Raw genomic sequence first — 21423 nt, 5'->3', positions numbered from 1 at the left:
ATACATATGAATCCTTTTTCAGTTCCTTTAATTCCACTGAGGCTTGTGGGTCACTTTGCAATAGGACTGTCATATGAATTCTTTATTATTTCAAATTTATTGGTCTGCATAAAAATATGAGTGGTTCGTCCACAGCCCAACGACATCACCGCTGTGTAGGTCAATGGTAATGTGTAATAAACTAGCTAAACAAAAATCAATGACTTTTTGGGGGGGGAAGCAGGGGGCATAACATAATTGAGTTACCGGTATGCTAGCAAGATATTACAACAGGGGAAACTTTGCAGATGCATGTGTTTTGAATGACTGATTATTTAGAATAGTTCCATATTAACAGAACAACCCGTTTTTTTTCTTAATTGGCCTTATCCATGAGTGCATGTAAACAAGTGGTGCTTCTGGCACCTTTGACGCAAAACACATTGGAGCTTCATGACATGAACGAAGCATTTGCACGCACGCATGTGTGTGATTGTAATGTGGCCGACAAGTCATCCCTCCTAATGGTTGTCTTCTTCTGGCAGGCTGTCAATAAACGATTGGAGATGAAGAATTTCAGTACGGCGACCGGCCTCTTGTGTTTCTCTTTATCATGTATTCTGCTTCTTTCAAAGGTCTGATTGTGCACGTGATTAGTCAATCAAGAGTTCGTCCTCTGATTGCATTAAAAAATTATTTGTACAAATTGTACAAAATGATGAGTGTACATTGGGACAGTCCAGTAAGTACCCCAAAAAAATACACCACTAACAACGACATCTGTTATGTTATAGGCTCACATGTTTTTTTCGGGTTGTTTTTAACGGTTTGTGTACACTTTGCTTACCACCATGGCAGACAGAATTTGTGGTACAACAAACCACAGAGCTTTGGAGCAAGATTCAGGTAACTGACAGCAGGATAGCAACTTGGCAATGATGACAACAGCCAATACGTCCTGGAGAGGAGCAGATCGAGGCCAGAGTGAGATAACACGCTTTTGTCCAACACTACACACTCAATTGTTACAATATAAAATACGCCTGCAGAACGGAAAGATGATTAAAACGAGAGCTGTGGCAAATATTTAAGAAACAGATCTAAAAAAAAGATGCAAAATGGTTGACAACTTTGCAAATTACAGCCGCAATAATAAACATGCTGCTCGTATTGGGACCGATTGGTGTCAAGTTAATCTACCAGTGCAAAAACACAAGAAGAAAATCACACCTTGTAATTATCAGGGCTCAGCTTGCAAGTGTCTAAGCCATCGTTGATCATAGTGAGCAACATGCTGAACTCGCAGAGGCTGCTGTTCTCCAGAAGGTGGTGCAACAGATTTTGTACGGCTGGCTCCAGCTCACAAATGTCAGATGGGGATAGCCATGAAGCTAAAAAAAACATTCAATAAGACAATATTATGATTTAGTTTCCAAACTCAATTTCACTTAAGTAAATCGGCCTTTGAAACAACACATTAAACTTATTTTGTTGTATGAATGGAAACTGGTGGGAGGATATCAAAATAAATTGTGAAACTTCTGCCATCCAGTTGAAGAGAATTTAAGTGTTCTGCCTCTCACTATATTGTATGTCACCGGGGTAGCTTGATTAACAAAGACACTTCAGTGAATAAATCACACTTTTTGGCCCAATTAAGTAAAATTGGATCTCCGATCGCACACAAGCATTTTGGGACATGTTGAAAATCACTGACATAAAGGCATGCTTGGATGAGTCCCGAGTGGTCCCAGGTATGAGGTAAACTTGAGCAACCATCTTTTGAGAAATACTTAGGCATACTAAGTACTATTTCCATCCTTACTTTTGTTGTTAGATTTTTAACGCAAACCCAGGAACATAATTAGACCAATAGCAATGCGCTTCCAAACATAAATGCATTTGTTCGACACTGTCCGGCGACTGATATTATTAACAGAATTCCCGGTCGCTAGTTAGCCATTGTAACGCACAGTTGATTTTCACATAAAATGCTTTATGACATTGTTATCAAGTAATTCGGCAAAATACAGCACTGTGTGGCACATTAATTGACCAGAAAATTGGAATGATACAATTCCGTTCTCGCCAAGCGAATGAATTTGGCACTTCAGTGGACACATTTGGCCATGTCTGGCAGTGAATGAGTTAAAAAGTGCTCTGAGAAGTAAAATTTCGCCCAAATGTTTCTAAGGTGATTGTAGTCAAATAAATGTAGTTTGTTTCCATCCATCTTTGCATGTGTACAAGAATTCCCACTTATGTCAACAACCAAATTCCGCATTCACTCAAGAAGAGCTATGACGCTCTCAATCATCCTTATTTACACTTTTGTCCAGATAGTGTATCAATCAATTTGGATAACGGCACAAGGGAAGTACATACCTGTCAAAAGTTTGTGTACATTTTGAATAATCTGAGCATATAACTCCATGGCTTCTACTTTCTTCTTTTCTTCTTCTTCTTCTTCCTGCTCCTCTCCTGCCAAGGTCTTCATCATTGCCACGTAGAACAGTGCCATGAAATTCAACGATGACACGAGGAAATCCATGGGTCTGGCTGCGGAGGTCATCTCTCTCAGGATTTGCTGGCAGAAACCCTGATAAAGATTCTTCTGTCTTAGAATGGTTTTATCGTTGCCCTCCACTGCCAAGGTGTACATCTCACACCGCAGCATGACCATGACGGTGTCAACCACAAAGGCGGGATTTAGCGAGGAAGTCGGCTGCATATAAGTGTCGCTGACGCGCTGGGCCTTCAGGACTGATTCCACAGCTGATCCCATTGAGGAGGCAGTTCTTGCAAGGGTTTCAATTAAGGTTTGATCCATTGATTTAGTCCTTCCCAGGTAAGACGTCATCGCCTTGGAGGTGGCGGCCAACGATGCCAGTAGAACGTGTACAGACATGATAGAGTCGCCAGTGTGTGATGTGGTGTCTTCACTGGTAAGAAATGAGACAATCTGGTCCAGGTTGAGGCACACGCTGCTGTTCCTGATCAGAATTAAGTTGACCAAATATTTGATGAAGTCCTCGGTGGCTTTCAACATATCCAACCAATCCGAGCTGTTGGTGGATCTGAATCGTCTTTTCTTGCTGTGCCAGAGGATAGCGGACACTACGACCTGCAGCAGAGTGCTTCCGTGAATGATCTTCAGAACACTTGGGCAGTTTTTGCCCTCCAAAAGACAACCAAGTATCTTGAGTAGCTTCACTTGGAATTGGGCGCAACAATACGCTGAATATGGAACTTCTGAATAACAAGCGGTGGATGTGAGCAAGAAAGCAAGGAGGAGGAAAATAGATGACAGGTCCTCAGAGTTCAGCCCATCTGAGTTAAGGCTTGAAAAGATTGACAGTAGGTCTATCAGCTCTTTGGTTTGAGCATCGCTCAATAGAAAAAACATTTTGCCAGACTGCGATGACACTTGCATGTCCTCTAGAATGGTCTGTTTCACAAAGGCGGACAAAAGCTCCGTCTCACCCTTTTGTGATTCCTGATACTTCTCAAGGGTTGGACAAACTCGAGGGGCGTGTGCGGCTGTAAGAACCCCGAAAATCCTTTGTGTTATTGAACCAACAGTAGAGGAGAAGATCGATGGCAACTCGCTCAAAACAGAGCTGTGAATAAGCTTGGAGGTTATGAGGGAGACCGAGAGCTGATCGTTGCTTTTGCAAGACTGCTTGCTCAGTAACGACGTAACCAGAACATCTGTCATGCAGTTGACATCTTCCCTGTTCATGTAAGGGGCCAGCAAAGGTAGGTTAGCTATGACAATGTACCAGTGTGCAACGCGATGAGAGTTGGAGTCCACACTGCTCATCTGCCCGTCCCACAGCTGATCTCCTTCTGAACATAACCGGAGCTCATCTCGAGCCAAAATAAATCCGACTGCCCTTTGCAGGGACTCTGACGTACTTGGTTCTGCGACCGAGGCGGAGTCCAACAAAACTTTCTTTATCTGTTGCAAAGTGAGGAGCTTCAGATGCACAAAGCTGACGGGACTGCCTGGATGCAATTGTACAGAATGTATCTCACAATTTAGGAGATTCTCTATGTTTGTTAATGCTACGGCATTGGAGTCAAGAGGTGTGTATTTGCTGCAGTAGATGTGAAAGAGAGTGTCCATTTCTATCCAACTGTATCTGAGCAGAATTACGGAATCTTGGGTTTTCAGCTGCCATAGAGCGTTAGATCCTTTTGGAGACTCTTCCAGATCAATTTTCTTTTTTCTTTTCTTCTTTGCTTTCTGAACAGAACTCACTTTTACTTTTGTAGCCTTGCTTTCTTTGGACAAAAGTCGCAACAGGTCGTCTAGAAGCTTCTGTATTTCCTCCATCAAGGTTTGACCTTGTCTGATTAAGGGGAGAGGAGAAGCATTGTCGAGAGTCTTCAGACTGAACAAAACAACGTGAAGGAGCTGGCTCAGACTGAAAAGCATCATTGGTGCATCTTCCCGCTGCCGATCCCTCATCACTTCACCATTCACTCCACCAATCTCCATCTTCTCTGCCTTTCCATCTTCATTTACCAGGCCAGGTAAAACATATTTTCTCATGTTCTCCACCACTAAAGAGCAAATTTCAAAGCCCTGTGAGGGAGGTATATCCAGAATGCTGTTCCTGAGTGAGGCAGAAATGCCGGCGGGCAGCAGAGGGGGTCGGCCCTTATTAAAAGATGGCTGACAGATCACCGAGAGGAGCTCAGAGAAGAAGTGAGGGAGCTGACGGAGTTTGGTGTATGTTTGGAGTAGACTGCACAGCATCATCTATTGAGGAATGGAAAAAATGTCTTAAAAAGGAGCCCAGATAATGCCAACTCTTATTTGTACTTTCCGATCCCTTAATTATTAATTTGCACCTCTTTGCATCAAGTTTTAAATAGTTATTGTCGCCTGGGTGAAGGTTGTTGAAGGGGGAGGTGGGGGGGGGGCAAAAAGAATACATTACATTTGTTTAGCGCTCATATCAATGTATTGTCCTGCTTAGTTCCTATGGATGGAATGAATGGATGAATTAATGAACTGAATTACTGTAATAGATATTTGTATGGATGGATGGATGGAAGGGTCTGGTGGGTAAGTTAATTGATGAATGAATGAATGAATGAATGAATGAATGAATGAAGAGAAGTGCTGTAATAAATGGATGGATGGATGCATGGGTCCGCTGTGCGGGTCAGGTGGGTGGATGAATGAACAAATATATGAATGAATGAATGAATGAACAAACTGAATTACTGTAATAAATGGATGGATGGATGAATAGATGGGTCCGCTCGGTGGGTCGATGAATGTACAAATAAACAAATGAATGAATCAACTGAATTACTGTAATAAATGGATGGATGAATGGATGGATCCGGTGGGTGGATGGATGGATGGATGGATGAATGAATGAATGAATGAATGATGGAGAATAATAATTTATCATGTTTAAAAGTGCCGTGCTTTGCTGACCAACTAAACAATGGGCCTACAGTCAAAGCGCAGATGGCCACAGTAAATCTGAGTGAAACAGACACGGCAAGGTGAACTGTCGTCTCCATCTAGATTCTAGAAGGTCCGGCCTTGCACAGAATTTAGGGCTTTAGATACTCCTTTTTCACCAAAGTTATTTACGGCTTAAACATCCTGCACAAGCGCCAAATTACAAACTTATCAGTTCTTGGAAAAGACAACCAATTAAAATGTCTATGTTTTATTGCTTACATCTGTTGTTGCTCAGAACGCCCAGAGGCGTGGTATGCAAATCAAGAAAACTATGTTTTACTAATATATCACTTTAATTTACATATACTCTCAATAAATAGCTTGGCAGAGGGGCGCAGAATTCAGACGTATGTCATCTGATGACTGCGTCTCCTGCTGGCAGTGGGGACAATCTTTCTGGTTCTGAGTCTCTGTCCACGTTGTCTGACTGTCATATCTCTGACAATGAACGAATGGACAAATGAACAAATTAATGAAGTAATGAACTGAATTACTGTAATAAATATATAGATGGGTCCGGTGGGTTGGATGGATGAATGAACAAATAAATGAACGAATGGGTCGGGTGGGTGAATGTACAAATGAACAAATAAACGAATCAACAAACAAACGGTGCATCAAGACCTGTCGGGCCCGTTGGACTCGTGTTTCCATACAGTCAGTATTAACCCAGGCTGAAGATAACAACTCGTCAAAGTATGGGTCCAGAATCATGTGGTTGAGACCCAGAAGAACCTTCAAACAGCGATACCATGCAGGGATGCTGAAATACAGAAAAGATGTATGCTGGGTTAAAGCACATCATCACCAGTTGAAACGCGTATACAGTAGATCTTAGTTCATAACACGAAAGTGAAGTTGAAAAACAGTGATTTACCTCGGCTGGGCCTGATTGAAGAGAATTTGAGTGAGGCTTTTGTAGAAGGTGAGTTGGACCTCTGCATGTCTTATTCTGTCTGCTGCCACATTATAAATATCTGCAGACAGTGCTTGGCTCAGCAGTGATTCCACAGCCAGCAGAGCAAGACACCAACTTTCCGGCGAACAGGGGAGGTCGGAGGGGGACAAATCCAAAGCAGGAAACAACTTTGTGTGGTAATAGAAACACAGCATCCTGTGTTCTTCTTCATTTTCCGCTCGACATTTTCTGTAGCTTTCAAGAAAGAATTTAAAAAGCAATGGGACGCTGTTTGACTTCACTGAGTAAGGCAGTGGTGGGTCACAAGAGCCTAATTTGCATAGTACGGCATGGGCTGGCTGTAGGGAGCCTTTTGTCACACCAGGTGCGCGTTTCCCAGAATCCCCTTTGGAGGGTAGAAGCTCCTCTTTGTAGAATGCCAGGTGCTCGGCAGAGAAGAGCGACAACTGAAGGATGGAATCTATCCTGACCCGAACGTCTCTACAAAGATGCTGGCGGAGACTCAGCTGGGTGTGGGACGGAACGTACTCTGCAGCTGTCAGCATGTGTCTGAGTAGCAATAACGGCTTAACAAGCTGGTTTGTTACCAAGGTGAAAACTCTGTTTGAATTGGCTTGTCGTCGCTGAACTGAGAAATACGACGTTAAAACCTGAAGCAACAGCTCAAACAGATTAGCTCCACTGGTGATTTTCTTCGGGCTCTCCTCGAGCTCTTGATTAAGAATCACTTCAGTTTGAGAGTCCAGATCGTTTGCGTGAAGACTGTCAGTGTCAGTTATGAGTTCAGGCTGATGGGATCCCGAAGGCAAAGCTTGTTGCAGTTGATGGCAGGCGAAGGAGCAGACTTGAACCGTCAGACTGACCATGACTTCGTACTTGGTGGTGAACACAGACGAGAGAGTAGAGGATGAGAGAATTCCCTGGCACACACTCAGCAGAGTGGACACACCCACTGATAGCTTGGTGGGGGTGCTGGAACACGCCTCAAGGAGGTTGAGGAGAAGCTACAAAAAATAAAAAAGATGTCATTTGTCACTCTTTAACGAGTTTCAGTTAATTGTTCCATAAATTATTTATTTACTCTAAATAAATGCATCTTTTTTCATCCATCAAAAAAAATGATGTTGAAACCTCGTGTTCACGATTGTCAATGAGCTGTTTGAATATGTTAGTGCTGCTTTTCAGTATGCATTGCACTTTGTTGAATTGGGCATTCTGTTTCCCATATCTGCCGCCGCGATTGCGCCAACTTATTTTGATAGGGTGATACATGATGCTGTTCGCGTGGAAAATTATGCCAGCAGGGATTTTGCCCCAACTTTTTTTTGCACCTGTATTATTTGACAGGTACTATAGTCATAGTCATTAAACACATTTGATGCTCACGTCCAGTCCCTTCCTCTCACCTAAATAGAGCTGGGATCTTTCCTTTTTTATAGCTGGGATCATATTTTCTTGTTTTGTGTTTATTTTTCTAAAAGTTTGAACAACTTAAACCCTGTTTATTATTTTTATAAGAGAAAAAATATTCAAGCCTAATTTAAAAACTACACTTTAAAAACGTTTAATCGCTGATAAAACTTTCCCCCACAATTTTACATCATTTTAAAATAGAACATATGCCAACTTAAAAATATGTCAATGGGAGAATCAATTTCATAACAATCACACACCTGTGCCATGTTGAGCCTCACACTGACCAGCTTGCCATCCTTAAGACTGATGTGAAGCTTCCGACTATGAAGAAAATCATTAAGGCAACTCCAAAGGCCCTCAAGGACAGTTTGTGAGAACTCAACCTTTTTATTATACCAGCCTGTAAGAGCATATGTGCACCAATCCAACAGGACCTACAACAGTACAAAATCAAGAGTGCATCATGAATGAATCTCCACGTAACATCAATTTGACAAAGAAGATAAATGTAGCCATTTGAAAGATGACCGTTAACCGCAAAGATGACCGTTAACCTACTTGTTCCTTGTTGGGGAGCAAGCACTGAGAGGAGATCCAGGCAAAACGTGCTAGCTTTAACTTGTCCTCCCATGGAGTATGAGGGCTCTTGAGCTTCAGATGGATGCCAGAATAGATGGCAGCCATTGTTACTGTTAATTAAACCTGACAAGGAGGATGAAAAGCATTATAGCTGGAGTACATTTCGTGTATTACACTTTTAAACTATTGTGATTTTTTTAATCGGGGTTTCCCTTTCCCCGTTAACATTACATGGTCACAACTGAGGTCAAACGGTTCAATGCTGGTTCAATGAACGAATAACTTCATCAGACAAACCCTGCATGTCCATCAACATGTAATCAAAATTAGATGCACAACGTGGTTATGTGTATTTACTGATACTTTATCAACTACAAGTCAAAAGTTCGAAAATATTGATATCAATGTTACAATGTATAATAGAAACATGACATATTAAGATATGGTTTAAGAAAAAAAAATCAACACATTAACTGAACAAACACGATTAAAATAGTACACAATACTAGTTGCGATTGTTTAGTGTCCAAGTTATGATGATTTAAATGTTCAACGCACACACACTTCTTGTGCTATGAAGAGATGGCTAGTCATTTAGCACGCTTGGCTAACGATCGCCTCAGCTTAACCCAAATCATTTTCATCCTAAAGCAGCAAGAGTAAACAATACTCTGACATAATGCAGTTTATGAATCACAATAGGTACATAAATGCCATTCACCTTAACATTTAATTTAAGATTTCTCAATACACACGTGCCTCCTGTTTTCATTTATGACCTTTCAACTTGTACCCGGTCCTCTAGACCAAAGCAGTAGAATATTTATTAAAACAGTGCGTGTTCCGCAGAAAACCACAATTAAAACACGTTGGACAAAATACACAACTGTTTTAGGATCTATACTGTAACAATTATCCGTACGTTGTCGTGTTTAATATATACTTTGCTATTGCTTATGTTTATTTTCACCAGCAGTTATGGATGAAAGTAATTGAATGGATAATTTTGCATGAATTATTTATTCACATTTCAAATGGGTAGCGCTTGTAGACGTATTCAATTAAGCAACGAAAATAAATTACAGCAAAGTGGTTCTGTTCTATCGCAATCTGGGATTGTTTGGTTATGCCTGGCGAAGTTTTCGACCACGAGCAGCCATTGAATGTCCTGTCTTACTGGAGGAATCGTTTTGGAGAGTATCTCATGGAGGTCACCTTTCTTGTTTCTCTGCTCATCGCATATGCCTTGTGAATGTTTTGTTGAATTCGTTTGCATTTACTTTCAGCTGCCAGGGACCGGTCTTAACCCGACTGTTGACAAATGCTTAACAGCATATGACAGTGACAGCGAGGCGGGGTGTAGTTAACCTGTCGATGATAAGAGACACACGTCGTGAAACGGCTGTCAAAAGCAGATAAAGACGGAATCTAACGGTTAAAAGTCGACGATGTAGAGCAAAGCGAGGTCCTAAATTCGCCCAGCCATGCTGACGTGACTGCTGCTGGACGGGTGGCGTGTTTTATTACCCAGTAACAACCGCACTCCCTGGAATATATATCTATATTTTTTATTCTTATTATTGTCGTTTAAACTGGACGACAATGCGATTTTTAATCAGCATGTCGACGTGCACACACGGACTGCGTTTAGACAAGCCGCCGCAGCGCAGGACGATATGGCTCGCTGTGTCTCCTGACTCCCAGAGGAAGCGTCCCCCAGCCGGGTCAAGGACCTTGGCCTCGTCGCCAACAGGCTTCCTTCTCTCCCAGTCAGTCGTGTCGAGTCTGTCCCGCAGAGATCTCTCTTCACTCCGCTCGCACTTCTTTGGCAAGACACGGACGCCCTTACGCACACTTGTTGCCTTTGCTAGCTCATCGGTACCCTCCACATCCGGATCACTTAAGGGTCAGACTGGCACGGAAGGTGCACCGACCAATGTACCCCTGGAGGATGTCAGGAGGGTTTTGCGACTTGCTCACCCGGAGAGGTGGAAACTATCAGGTAAGAGAGAGACAGATTGATAATGTAATAAATAAAAAAATGTTTGCACACAGCATTTTGAGGGCCAGGTGTTAATGACATAGATCAGACAAAGAATTTTATCACTATTGTGACCTATAACCAGCACAACCAATTGATTTGTTCCAAATAGTTTCAAGAGTTAAAATAAAAATAACTGAAATAATGTGGTTGCACAAGTGCGCACACCCTCTGATTACAGGCATGTGACTGTGTCAGAATTAACTAACCACGCTCTATGGCCAACATATACTTTCCAATGAATCCATTCAGTATCCTTTCTTACAACCTACACTGTATATGACACTTTCTATTCAGTGGCCACGTCTTTCTGAAAACGTCCTGTTCAAAACCGAGCAACGTTGATGTCCTCTATCATTTTTTATGCCATCTTGGTCTAAAATGTGAAGTACTTAGTGAGGAGGATTGTATAATTTGCGATTCTCATTGAAACACAAAATCTATTCCACTTTGATAATTTTTGCCGTTCTGCTCCTTGTTTTGTACACTTGATCAAAATTCCACTACATCATGCTATTTGAGGATGAAATCAACTGACAATGTTCTCATATTTTACTTATAGCTGCCGTTGGTTTCTTGACGGTCTCCAGCGCCGTCACCATGTCAGCGCCGTTTCTCCTGGGCCGAGTAATCGACACGATCTACACGGCTGGAACAGATGCTGAGGCAATGACATCCTCCCTCACGTCCCTGTGCCTCATGTTGACTGGTGTGTTTTTATGCGGTGGGGCAGCCAACGCCGCTAGAGTCTACCTCATGCAGATTTCCGGTGAGTCATGGATGGTGGAATCTGTATTCTGCTACATTGGAAAAACAAAGTAAAAGTGTCATAATTTTTCCTTATGGATTGTAGTTACAGTGGAATGTATACTGTGCTAAAATTTCCAAATGATGCCACATATTGGAAAAGGACTATTTTTGTCAAAATGAAGCTTCTCGACTCACTTTGACAGTTCCTAGGCCCCAATATGCCACTAAATTGTGCCAAAGAAACACTGAGAGCATTTCATTTAGTAGCAATAAAGTGTTTTGTTTTTCCATGAAAAACAGAAGATAATACAAGTTAAATTTGCGATCACGGAACAAATGAAACCTGTAAGTCAAGGCATCACTGTACAATACTTTGGTTTTAAGTAGTGATGTGCCCGCCGACTGTGCCGGGATTTTGAGCAGATCTCTCCTAAAAAGGTACAAATTATAATTACTTATTTTCTGGGGTATAAGGCGCACCTAAAAGCCTTCATTTTCTTCAAAAGAGGACCCTGTGCTTTATGTGTGAAGTAATATGGAGCCACACAGGTCTCGCAACTACTGTAGCGCCTTATCATGTGGTGTGCCTTATATTTGGAAACATTTATATATTTTGTATATTACATTTGGAACACTTTTTTTCATTCCTTGGGTGTGCAACTTATACTCCGGTGCGCCTTATACACCAGAAAATACGTCAACCAGTTCGAATATATAATATAAACTACAGTGGCAGCAGTTTATCCCTCGTTTTAATGTCTTTCTTCTACATGCTGATATTTCAAAAGGTGAAGTTTAAACTTTGTGCTAAAGAACTTGGGTACCAACAGAACACCTTTCCCTCAACGAAAATACAATACAATATGTATTGATGTATATAGCGCTTTAACAACAGCTGAAGCTGTCACAAAGCGCTTAACATGGACAACTATCATATACAAATGAATGTAAGGTGTGTCTTGTTCCTTGTGTGTCAATGTTTAAAGTAGAGCAATTATTCTTTAAATAACACACGCATATTCATTCACATCACAACTCCCTGCCATTTTTAGGCAAGAGGATTCGGGCTAGCAAAGAAAAAAAATAAAGTTGGCACGATTCTGTTTTTTTCTCAGAAGCCTGACTTTATTCTCAGAATCTTTACTTTAATCTCAAAATTGAATTCTTAATTACTGAATTCTGAGTTGAATATGAGAATCATACCAACTTTATTTATTTTATTTTTGTTGGCCCTAATACTCTTCCATACATTTTGACCCCATCAAATCCGTGTTAGCATTTTAATCACTGTGCCATGACATTTATTTTCCACATTATGGCGCGATGGAACAAATGAGGCCTCATGATGCATTGGCCCAAAAGCAACCCATTTGGATGGAAAGCCTCATAATGCCTCATTTTACCGTCACTAGTTTTGAGTGAAAACATGATGACGTGACCCTCACGGCAACAGGTTGAAATCAACTGATGGCGCTTGACATTTCCCTGCAGGCCAACAGATTGTGCGCAATCTCCGCGCCTCCGTTTTCTCCTCCATCCTCAGACAGGAAGTGGCATTTTTCGACAGGAACAGGACAGGCGAGCTGATCAATCGCCTCTCCGCAGATACGGCCGTGGTCGGCCGATCGATCACAGACAATCTGTCCGACGGCTTGAGAGCCACGGCCCAGGCCGTTGCTGGAGTCAGTATGATGGTAAGTGTCCCTTTGAGTGGGATTGATCATTTATACCTTTTTAGATGACAGGATATTTTTCATGAACACAAAACGCTTTGATAGCATACAGACCTCTCCTGCAAATGCTCAAAACTTGTCGCCTCCTATTGTGCTTTGGACACGAAGATGAGTTCACCATGTTCAATGGGATTTTCAAATGTCATCTGGATCAAATGTTATTTCCTCTGAACATTAGTCCAAAGCTTTTAAGATGACAGGAATGTGAAACTTTTAAACATAAACTCATTCACAAATTTATTTGGGAATTGAAAATATGACGTAGAGCGCCATTCCTGAATTTGTTCGGGTTTTGTTTTTTCATGCTTGGGTGCCAATTTAGAGCTGGCCATGGCCACTGGCAATGTTTTTTTTCCACAAGGGGGAAAAATTCCCTTTTTCCATGTTAGCGCTTTGTTCCAGCTTCAGATATTGTTGAAGCGCTATCTAAACCAATATGTATTGCATTGTATTTTGGACAGCCACCCTCATTTCAAGCTCATATAACTCCAGACCCATATAATTTAGGAATTAACTCTTTTTTCCGATGAAAGAAGAGAGTCTAAGTTATCTAACGGTGTATTGAATGTTTACGTAGCCCTCTTATTCTTTTCCTCTCTGCTTTTCCCTTCAAGGGGTCGCCACAGCAAATCAGTGTCCTCCATCTTTAGAGGTAGCCCTAAAACTCAATATTCTGTGGGTCCTGGAATGCAAGTGTCAATGACAAAAAACCCTGGCACTAGAGTGGACACATTTTTGCAAGTCTGTCAGTGAATGAGTTAAAGATCAATTCTCATAGCTTCGTCCGCGTGATAATTGCAGTAAATTTCTCACAGGCACATTTCTCATTCACACTCAACAGCAATACCAGTTTGGGCGGTATCCCAACTTAAAGAATAAATGAATACACATTAAAATGAATAACTTCTAACTTCTCTCACAAAATGAAAATATTTTAAAAATGGAGACTGTTTTCATTCACTTGTTCATTCACAAGGCCCAGTACTATTAAATGAGAAACTGTGTCCATAATTTGACTTCTTGTCTTCGTTGTTCTGCTGTAACCATAATAAAATTAAGCTTCACAATCTAATTAGCGAGGAGGCATTTTGGCATCTGCTCTTCAGATAATGGATCACGTGCTTCCTGGAAGCCCCCATAGCGCAACATAGATAGATACGCAAGTTCTGTTCCTGCAGTCTTGTGCACAACAAGGAAGTCAAAGAGGCTTGCCTCTTTTGTCTGTGAAAGTTGAGAAACTGGTTTGAAGTAATTCTCCGAATAATGCAAGGAAATTAGTCAAAAGGCTCTGCACCTCTATTGAAACACCAAAACCTTTTATTTTTAAACAAGCTTTTGTTTTTCTAACAAGTATGTTTTTACTTCACATAAAAATGTTGAAATAATTCATATCATATTGTCTGTCACATTCGACTGAATAGTCCAGCCATTTCCTACATCTTATTAAATTAAATTGATTAGAATTCAACAGGCAGCCCGGAAGTTGAGTGGTTACCACACTGGCTTTTTGTTATCTCTAGAAAAGCTCAACAAGTCAAACTTTTAATTATTTTAACATTCTTTGCTTCAAGTCTAACTGTGAACATCTTTGCAACCCAGAGTTCGCTATGTAAGCAAGCATTTGCCACTCAGTAAGACACCAGCTGAAGACTTTTGTCTTCCCAATTTGAGACAATGCTGGTAACCCCCAGCTTTAAATTATTTCTTGTTGAATCTCTCATCGCCTGCTACTTTCTTTCTCACTCTCACTCCTGCAGTTCTACGTCTCCCCAAGCCTGGCGAGCTTAATGCTCCTGATTGTCCCCCCTTTGGCTGGGGTGGCTGTGGTATACGGCCGATATCTTCGCTCCATTTCCAAACACACGCAGGACGCCCTGGCCCAAGCCACACAGGTATACCATACACACATGCTTGTCAGTTAAAGAGAACCAAACTGTGTTTCTAAATGTGTTGAGAAAGTGTTTAAATATGTGGTAATTATTGTAGGAACATTGTAAGGAAGTGTGACAAAAATGAGATTGCAAGGATATTGCGTCAAAGCATCTTGCATGGTGTTGTTGTACCTTTAAGGGCGGTGGTACTGACAGTTTAGTTTTGTAGTTTGGAAACATAACAAAACTAGTTTGACCCAGGAAAAGAGGCAATCATGATCTAGAGTCCAATCATTACGAGCAGATAACAACTTGATGGAGCGTAATTTTCAACCAAATTTCTAAATTTTACTTTGGTACAGCTTAGAAACAGTCCTATATATTTTTTTATCCTGAAAAGTTAAATTGGAGTCTCTGAAATGTAAATTAAATTTTACCTATAATGTGTATGTAGAGTCAGTCACTGAAGAGCAAAACCATTTTCAGAATTTTGATAATGATTCCAGTATATGTTATCCTAAAACGATTCTGTTGATGTTTTCAGTTGGCAGAGGAACGAATCAGCAACATGCGGACGGTCCGAGCTTTTGGGAAAGAACTATCTGAAGTCTACACATACACACAGAAGACGGATCAGGTCCTCACACTGGCCAGGAAGGAGGCCGTGCTACGTGCCGTCTTCTTTGGAGTGGTAAGAAAAGCGAAAAGGAAGCCCAAAGCAATCCCTACTGACAATACTATGAAAATGTTCATTCATGAACAATGTGTGGATTGTTTCAGACCGGTCTGAGTGGTAACATCATGATCCTGTCCGTGTTGTACAAAGGGGGCCTTCTGATGGCGAGCCAGCACATGACTGTTGGAGAACTCTCCTCATTCCTCATGTACACCTTCTGGGTTGGAATCAGCATTGCAGGTAGCACATTTTACACATGCATATGCATAATCATACGCTATTCCTGAAAGTAGTCATGTTACATTCTTTGTGGCAGGTTTGAGTACATTCTACTCAGAGCTTATGAAGGGCTTCGGTGCAGGAGGGAGACTGTGGGAATTGCTGGACAGAAAACCAGAGTTCCCTCTTGATGGTCAGTATGCGCATGCATGAGCGGGAAGCGTTTGTCTCATCACAGACACTTGAATTATCAAACAAAAATTGGACCGTCTCATTGAAGTTAACAGAGAAATGTCTTTGTTGTCGAAATATTGTTTCAAATCTTTCTGAATTACACATCAAAGTAGGCTTCGCCTTAGAAAAGCAAGATGAGTTCCACTGGGCTCTTGGAAGTTATATGTTTCTGGATTTACACAATTATTCATATTTTTTTTGAAAGCATGTTGCGCTTACCTAACACTTGGTACGCTTGACTTCCAAATCATGGAAACAAGCATATAGGACGGATTCGGATGTGAGAAATCATGCCTTTTATTCCAAGCAGTTTATACATCTTCTCAAGTGGTTTATCTGACGCAGAAGGGCAGCAATCACACTTTGAGGCAGTTGCAACAAACACCAACCTGCCCAAAAACAGATACTGGGACTCCCATTGCCTTTTAATGCCTGTCACAATCCCTATCGAAAAAATTAAGTGGGGAGAATAAAAGCTCAGTTCTTTAATATTCACCCTCCATAGAAGGCCAAGTACTTCCTCCAGAGCAACTGAAGGGCCGCTTGGAGTTCTGCGATGTCTCCTTTTCCTACCCCACCCGCAAAGATGCTCCTATCTTCCATAACCTCAGTCTTCTGGTGCCAGCTGGAACAGTCATGGCTGTAGTTGGACCAAGTGGATCTGGGAAATCAACACTGGTATCGCTGCTCCTCAGGCTATATGACTGCGACTCGGGTAAGACTTGGTTGTTTTCCTTTCTTAGTTTGAAAGAGAAGGTGCTGGTTGTAGACTATGTATTCGCTTGTCGTGCAGGCTTCATCAATGTGGATGGCCATGACATTAGGGACTTGAATCCTTATTGGCTCAGAAGTCACATTGGAACTGTCAGCCAGGTAGAAGTACAGTTCACAAAGCGTGCTTTCCAGAGACGGCTATCACAGTTCTCACAAGTTCTCACTTCTTGAGTGACAGGAGCCAGTGCTGTTCTCTTGTTCTATTCGAGACAACATAGCATACGGTGCAACTGAACCGGAAGCCGTCACCACAGAGGAGATCTACAGGGCAGCGCGAGTAGCCAACGCATACGATTTCGTCCAGGCTTTTCCCAAAGGCTTTGATACTGTGGTGGGGGAGAAAGGAGTGCTGCTGTCAGGTGAGAATCGTCTGTGGCTCAATGGCTGCTTCTACAAGGACTCTTGTACACACACTCAGCTGGTCTTGAAATGTTCTGTGCATGAGTCACAATGCCGAGGTTATGCATTTTGAATCTCAGCTTTGGCCTTCCTAAAGTGGAGTTTGCACTTTTCTCCAGTTACTCCAACTTTTTCCCACATTCAAAAAACCTGCTTAATTTAGATTCACTGAATGATCTGAATTGGTTTGAATGCCAATGTTGTTAATGTCCGCAATCCATGTTGTTTTTCTAAAATAAGAAATAGGTGACCTTTCACTCACATTCAAACTGCACCATATTTTTTTAGAAACAGATTTTGAGGAAATCTCCTTCCTCTTGGATGAATGACGATTTTGTGTTTGTGTCCCAGGTGGTCAGAAGCAGAGGATAGCAATTGCAAGAGCTCTTCTGAAGGTCAGTGAAGCGCGCTAAATGTTTTATGGCTAACCATTCTAAATGTACTTGCATTGATCAACCTAACAAGAGAAACCAAGATGTCCCAGAATTTTTCCTCCTGACATTAAACCAGTACTTTTCTGTAGAAGGTGCTTTGGTGTAAACAATCATGGTTGGAATCTTAAAGCTCTGCACATTCAACTTGCCCTTTTTCTTCATCAGAATCCGAAGATCCTGCTTTTGGACGAGGCCACCAGGTACAACGCCATATGGACAGCCTGTTGTGACATGTTATTTGCCTTACAATTGGATCGAATGGGCTATTTTATTCTCTATTTATTTGTTGCATTTACGAGTTGTATGATATTTCATTTTTAGTGCACTCGATGCCGAGAACGAGTTCCTGGTGCAAGAAGCTTTGGAGCGGCTCATGGAAGGTGAATGCCTTTTCTGTCTCTATGTTATTATATTTTATATTTATGTTAGATTTGATATTTGTTATTTCACTTTTCTGTTGTTGCCTGGGTTGCTTTAGTTGTTGATCATTTTGTATGAGTAAACTGGTGTGGACAGACATCTCATTCGCATTGGGCTGTTGATGATAGCTTCATTTCACCTTTTTCTTTTGACTTCTCTAAAATATTTTTGGGTACCAGTTTTTAAATGATTAATCTTGGGCTTATTTTGTATATCACAAAAACCAGCGATTTAAATGGGGTATGTATATTTAGTGGTATGCAAAGAATTTTTCAATGTGAAATATCTGTACTGACTTAGTAAAGAATGGGAAGGATTTAGGGTAGAACTCTTTTTGACTGTCAATATTTCTTTCCCATCCATAGGGAGAACGGTCGTCATTATCGCTCACCGCCTCTCCACCATCCAGAACGCCAATGCCGTTGCGGTTCTGGATAAGCATCGTGTGGCTGAATGCGGGCAACACACAGATCTGCTGGGAAACAGACAGGGACTCTTTCGAAAACTGATGGAGAAACAGGCTTTTTTTCAGGAGGAACAGAAACGGGCCCTCAGTTAATCCTCATTAGAGGGATGACAAAAGAGGAAATAACGGGTGATTAATGGCTTGGGTGAACTCTAACAACCCTTTCGCCAAGCGACAAAGCTGTCAAAAGTATCTCAACTTGTACTGACTGTTTACTACCTTAACTTTAGCAGTAAAATGTCATTCCCCACTGGGGGAAGAAAGTTCTAAGACACACTATTTGAATGAGAGACACATGAGGTTTTAAAACATAATGGATTTATAATTCCAAATGTTACACATTTGTTACACATAAATGGGTGTATGAGCTGTGCATTTTTAAGTACTAAAGGCATGCTGTAAGATTACAGCATACTAATTTCTAAGTTTCTAAAAAAATGAAAATAAATACGTACTGTCATCCATTCAAATAAAATAATTGAACCAATGCATTAATGCAAAAATTATACATGACTGCTGGATCAATGATTCGTGATAATTCATACCTGTCATACAGGAAAGGACAAACGTTTTTCTGCCTCCGAAATTCACAACACCAAAGAGAAAAAAAGCACCTGTAAAATGTGTTCACTAATCTAAAGTTTTAATGTTGGTTAAAGTTCTCTGTTTTTGTGTAAGTATTTGGGTTATTTTCACAAAAGTTGTGGGACTCTCAGGGAAGTTTTGACATTTTAGTTGTTAGTTGCAGGCTTACACTTGAAGATTTTGTAGCACAAAAACACTTCATATAATATGGAAACATTTTTCCCTTATTTCAGATCCAAACTTGATTCTTTTTAAGAATATACATTTTTAACAAATTTTATCCCCCCCCCTGTGTCTTCTTCCCATCACATGACAATCATACTAACAGCAATTCTTGTCACAAAATATTTTGCATGTTCATGCATACATGATGACTGCATGTGTCTGTAGTGGGGTGGGGGGATAACCATACTAATTAACATGTAGCTAATAGAAAATGTTGCATCTATCGCTTTCAACTCAAATTTCAGGGTTAACTGTGTTCAGGGTAATAAAGGAACAAATATTTGTTATTAATTATCTCAATCTGTCACACACTCAGTCTTGATCTTGGGTGATTATGTACAATATTGTATAGAGAGGTTTAAGTCTAAAGATGTTTGATTATTTTGAAGGTCTTTACTTTACCACATTTCTTTTCCAAATGATTTTCAATATTTAATATATAACACCTGGATGAACAATTTTGCTTTGTGTTCTTCAACCACAAGACTACAATGATTAAGACAGCAAAATTGACAATGAAGGAACATTTTTTATATTTATTATTTTATATCTAGAAGACATCAACTGCTCACATACATTGTCATCCCAAAAAATTTACTGATGGATGATGATGTCAAATTACAACTTGATTCTAACAACAGAAGATTAGCCTCGCTTTCATGTTGACGGTGCTCGAAATGATGATAAATGTTTATATGTGTATCATGGGTTTCGAAATGATCTAGGGTACAAATCCTGTTTTGCTAAATTATTATAGTTTTTTTGTCAAAGAATAAAGTGTAATATGTCTACATTTGAAGGCCGTGTGTCAGGTTTGTAATGGGAGTGCTCTTGCGTTTCAGCGTAAACATGTGCAGTACATCAGCTTGTCACCTGATGGAGTTCTTGCTCTAAACCAAGTCTGATGAATTCAATTGACTGTTTTTAGGTTGGTGTTGACCGTGCAGTTCTCATCTTAGTTTAGGGGTCGGGAACCTTTTTGACTAAGCGAGCCATAAAAGTAAAATATTTAGAAATGTTTTTCAGCAAGAGCCACACGCGCGGCCACTTTTCAACAAAATATCAGAATGCATTATTTAAAATAACTTTGTGATAGTACTCACTATTAACATCAATGGTTTTCCGTTCCTCGTGTTTGGTAAAAATCCAGGAAAACGATCGGAATGAAATTCAATTTGCCGGTCCAGAGGCGAAGTTACTGCTAGCTCGCCTGCACACGGCTCATAAGCTTCTACACTTGCTATCTGCAATCTACTTCTCGCAGAAGTATGTCGATGCTAACGTTAACATGGGGCTTGTTAAAATGTCACTGACATTCGACTGTTTCATCGATGGTATTGTTTCATTGCAAATTAGAATCAGAACATTTTCTCTCCTCTAATGCTCCGGGGCATTCACGCTGAAGTGCACTAGTTGGGCTCAAAGGGGCGTTTACCTGTTTCAACATGACGGCCACTATCATCCAATCAACATGGCACTTTCGGACATTGTAGGTCAGTGTCATCGAATCAAAATTGCGCTTTCCGCCAACTGCAGCCCCAACGGGAAATGAACGGCGAAAAAAAAACTACGAAACGAAAAACTAAATGCATATTTTAGTTTTATCGGCGAGCCATATGCAATTACATTTGCATTACATACACTCTGACTTATAAAGGTAACAACCGGTATTTTAATATGAAATTATTATATAAATAGTGTCATCCAGCCCACTGTGCAATTCTGAAGATAATCGAGACACTCTTAATTTTTTTTGTCCATTTAGTCCTTTGTAAGACTGTACAAATAATATTGAGCAAATTTATATTTTTTATGGTCTTAACAAAACCCCAGCTTCATCATCTCAAGTTTTTGCAACATTATACAGTATAACTTTTGATTAAATATAGAAGTCTGGCAGGAATTGGCATTCTGAAAAATATTTTCCTGCATTTCAGTAAGATGAATATAAGATGTTTAACTTAGTGTTTAACTTAATCATCTGTTTTCATCTGTACCTGTGGCTAGAAATCAAAGTGCGGGGAGTTTGTGTCCTTGATCAGCACAAATGCAGTCAGCAAGACTATCTTAAAATGTCCACATGCTCTACTTATCCTCTGTTGTGTCCAGTTTTTTTTTTTGGGGGGGGGGAGCTCTGCTTCTTATTTGATAATCATGCCATGGTTTTATGGTTCAATAAAATAAATACATCGATGTAAAACCTGAATACTCA

General features: G+C 40.6%; 2 protein-coding genes across 3 annotated transcripts in view; one reads left to right on the top strand and one right to left on the bottom strand.

Moving 5' to 3' along the window:
* The window catches only part of urb2 (URB2 ribosome biogenesis homolog), an 18219-nt gene extending 9043 nt beyond the window's left edge, over positions 1–9176 (bottom strand). Inside the window, exons 1-8 of the mRNA XM_088992748.1 lie at positions 9106–9176; positions 8364–8507; positions 8063–8239; positions 6348–7393; positions 6095–6233; positions 2365–4747; positions 1210–1370; positions 827–937 (exon numbers count right to left, since the gene is read on the bottom strand). Coding sequence (XP_088848874.1) covers positions 827–937; positions 1210–1370; positions 2365–4747; positions 6095–6233; positions 6348–7393; positions 8063–8239; positions 8364–8489 — 4143 coding nt within the window. The 5' untranslated portion in view covers positions 8490–8507; positions 9106–9176. The remainder of the gene's footprint in view (positions 1–826; positions 938–1209; positions 1371–2364; positions 4748–6094; positions 6234–6347; positions 7394–8062; positions 8240–8363; positions 8508–9105) is intronic.
* A 333-nt stretch (positions 9177–9509) lies between these two features.
* abcb10 (ATP binding cassette subfamily B member 10) lies at positions 9510–19459 on the top strand. 2 transcript variants are annotated; one of them, XM_088992749.1, is made up of 14 exons: positions 9512–10386; positions 10988–11194; positions 12667–12869; positions 14666–14800; positions 15324–15470; positions 15560–15695; positions 15772–15867; positions 16414–16623; positions 16702–16781; positions 16861–17041; positions 17433–17476; positions 17681–17715; positions 17837–17895; positions 18301–19459. In XM_088992749.1, the coding sequence occupies exons 1-14, from the start codon at positions 9987–9989 to the stop codon at positions 18492–18494; spliced, it is 2127 nt and encodes a 708-aa protein (XP_088848875.1). In that variant the 5' UTR covers positions 9512–9986; the 3' UTR covers positions 18495–19459. The 2 variants fall into 2 exon arrangements, with proteins under 2 accessions (XP_088848876.1, XP_088848875.1); XM_088992750.1 differs by lacking the exons at positions 17837–17895; positions 18301–19459 and having other exon boundaries at positions 9510–10386; positions 17605–17715.
* The last annotated feature ends 1964 nt before the right edge of the window (positions 19460–21423 follow it).

This window comes from Hippocampus bargibanti, linkage group LG03, assembly GCF_051943395.1.
Source record: "Hippocampus bargibanti isolate YZ-2025 linkage group LG03, ASM5194339v1, whole genome shotgun sequence".
Classification (NCBI taxonomy): Eukaryota; Metazoa; Chordata; class Actinopteri; order Syngnathiformes; family Syngnathidae; genus Hippocampus; species Hippocampus bargibanti.
Note: the sequence above shows the minus strand (reverse complement) of the source record. Positions and strands in the feature narration are given on the sequence as shown.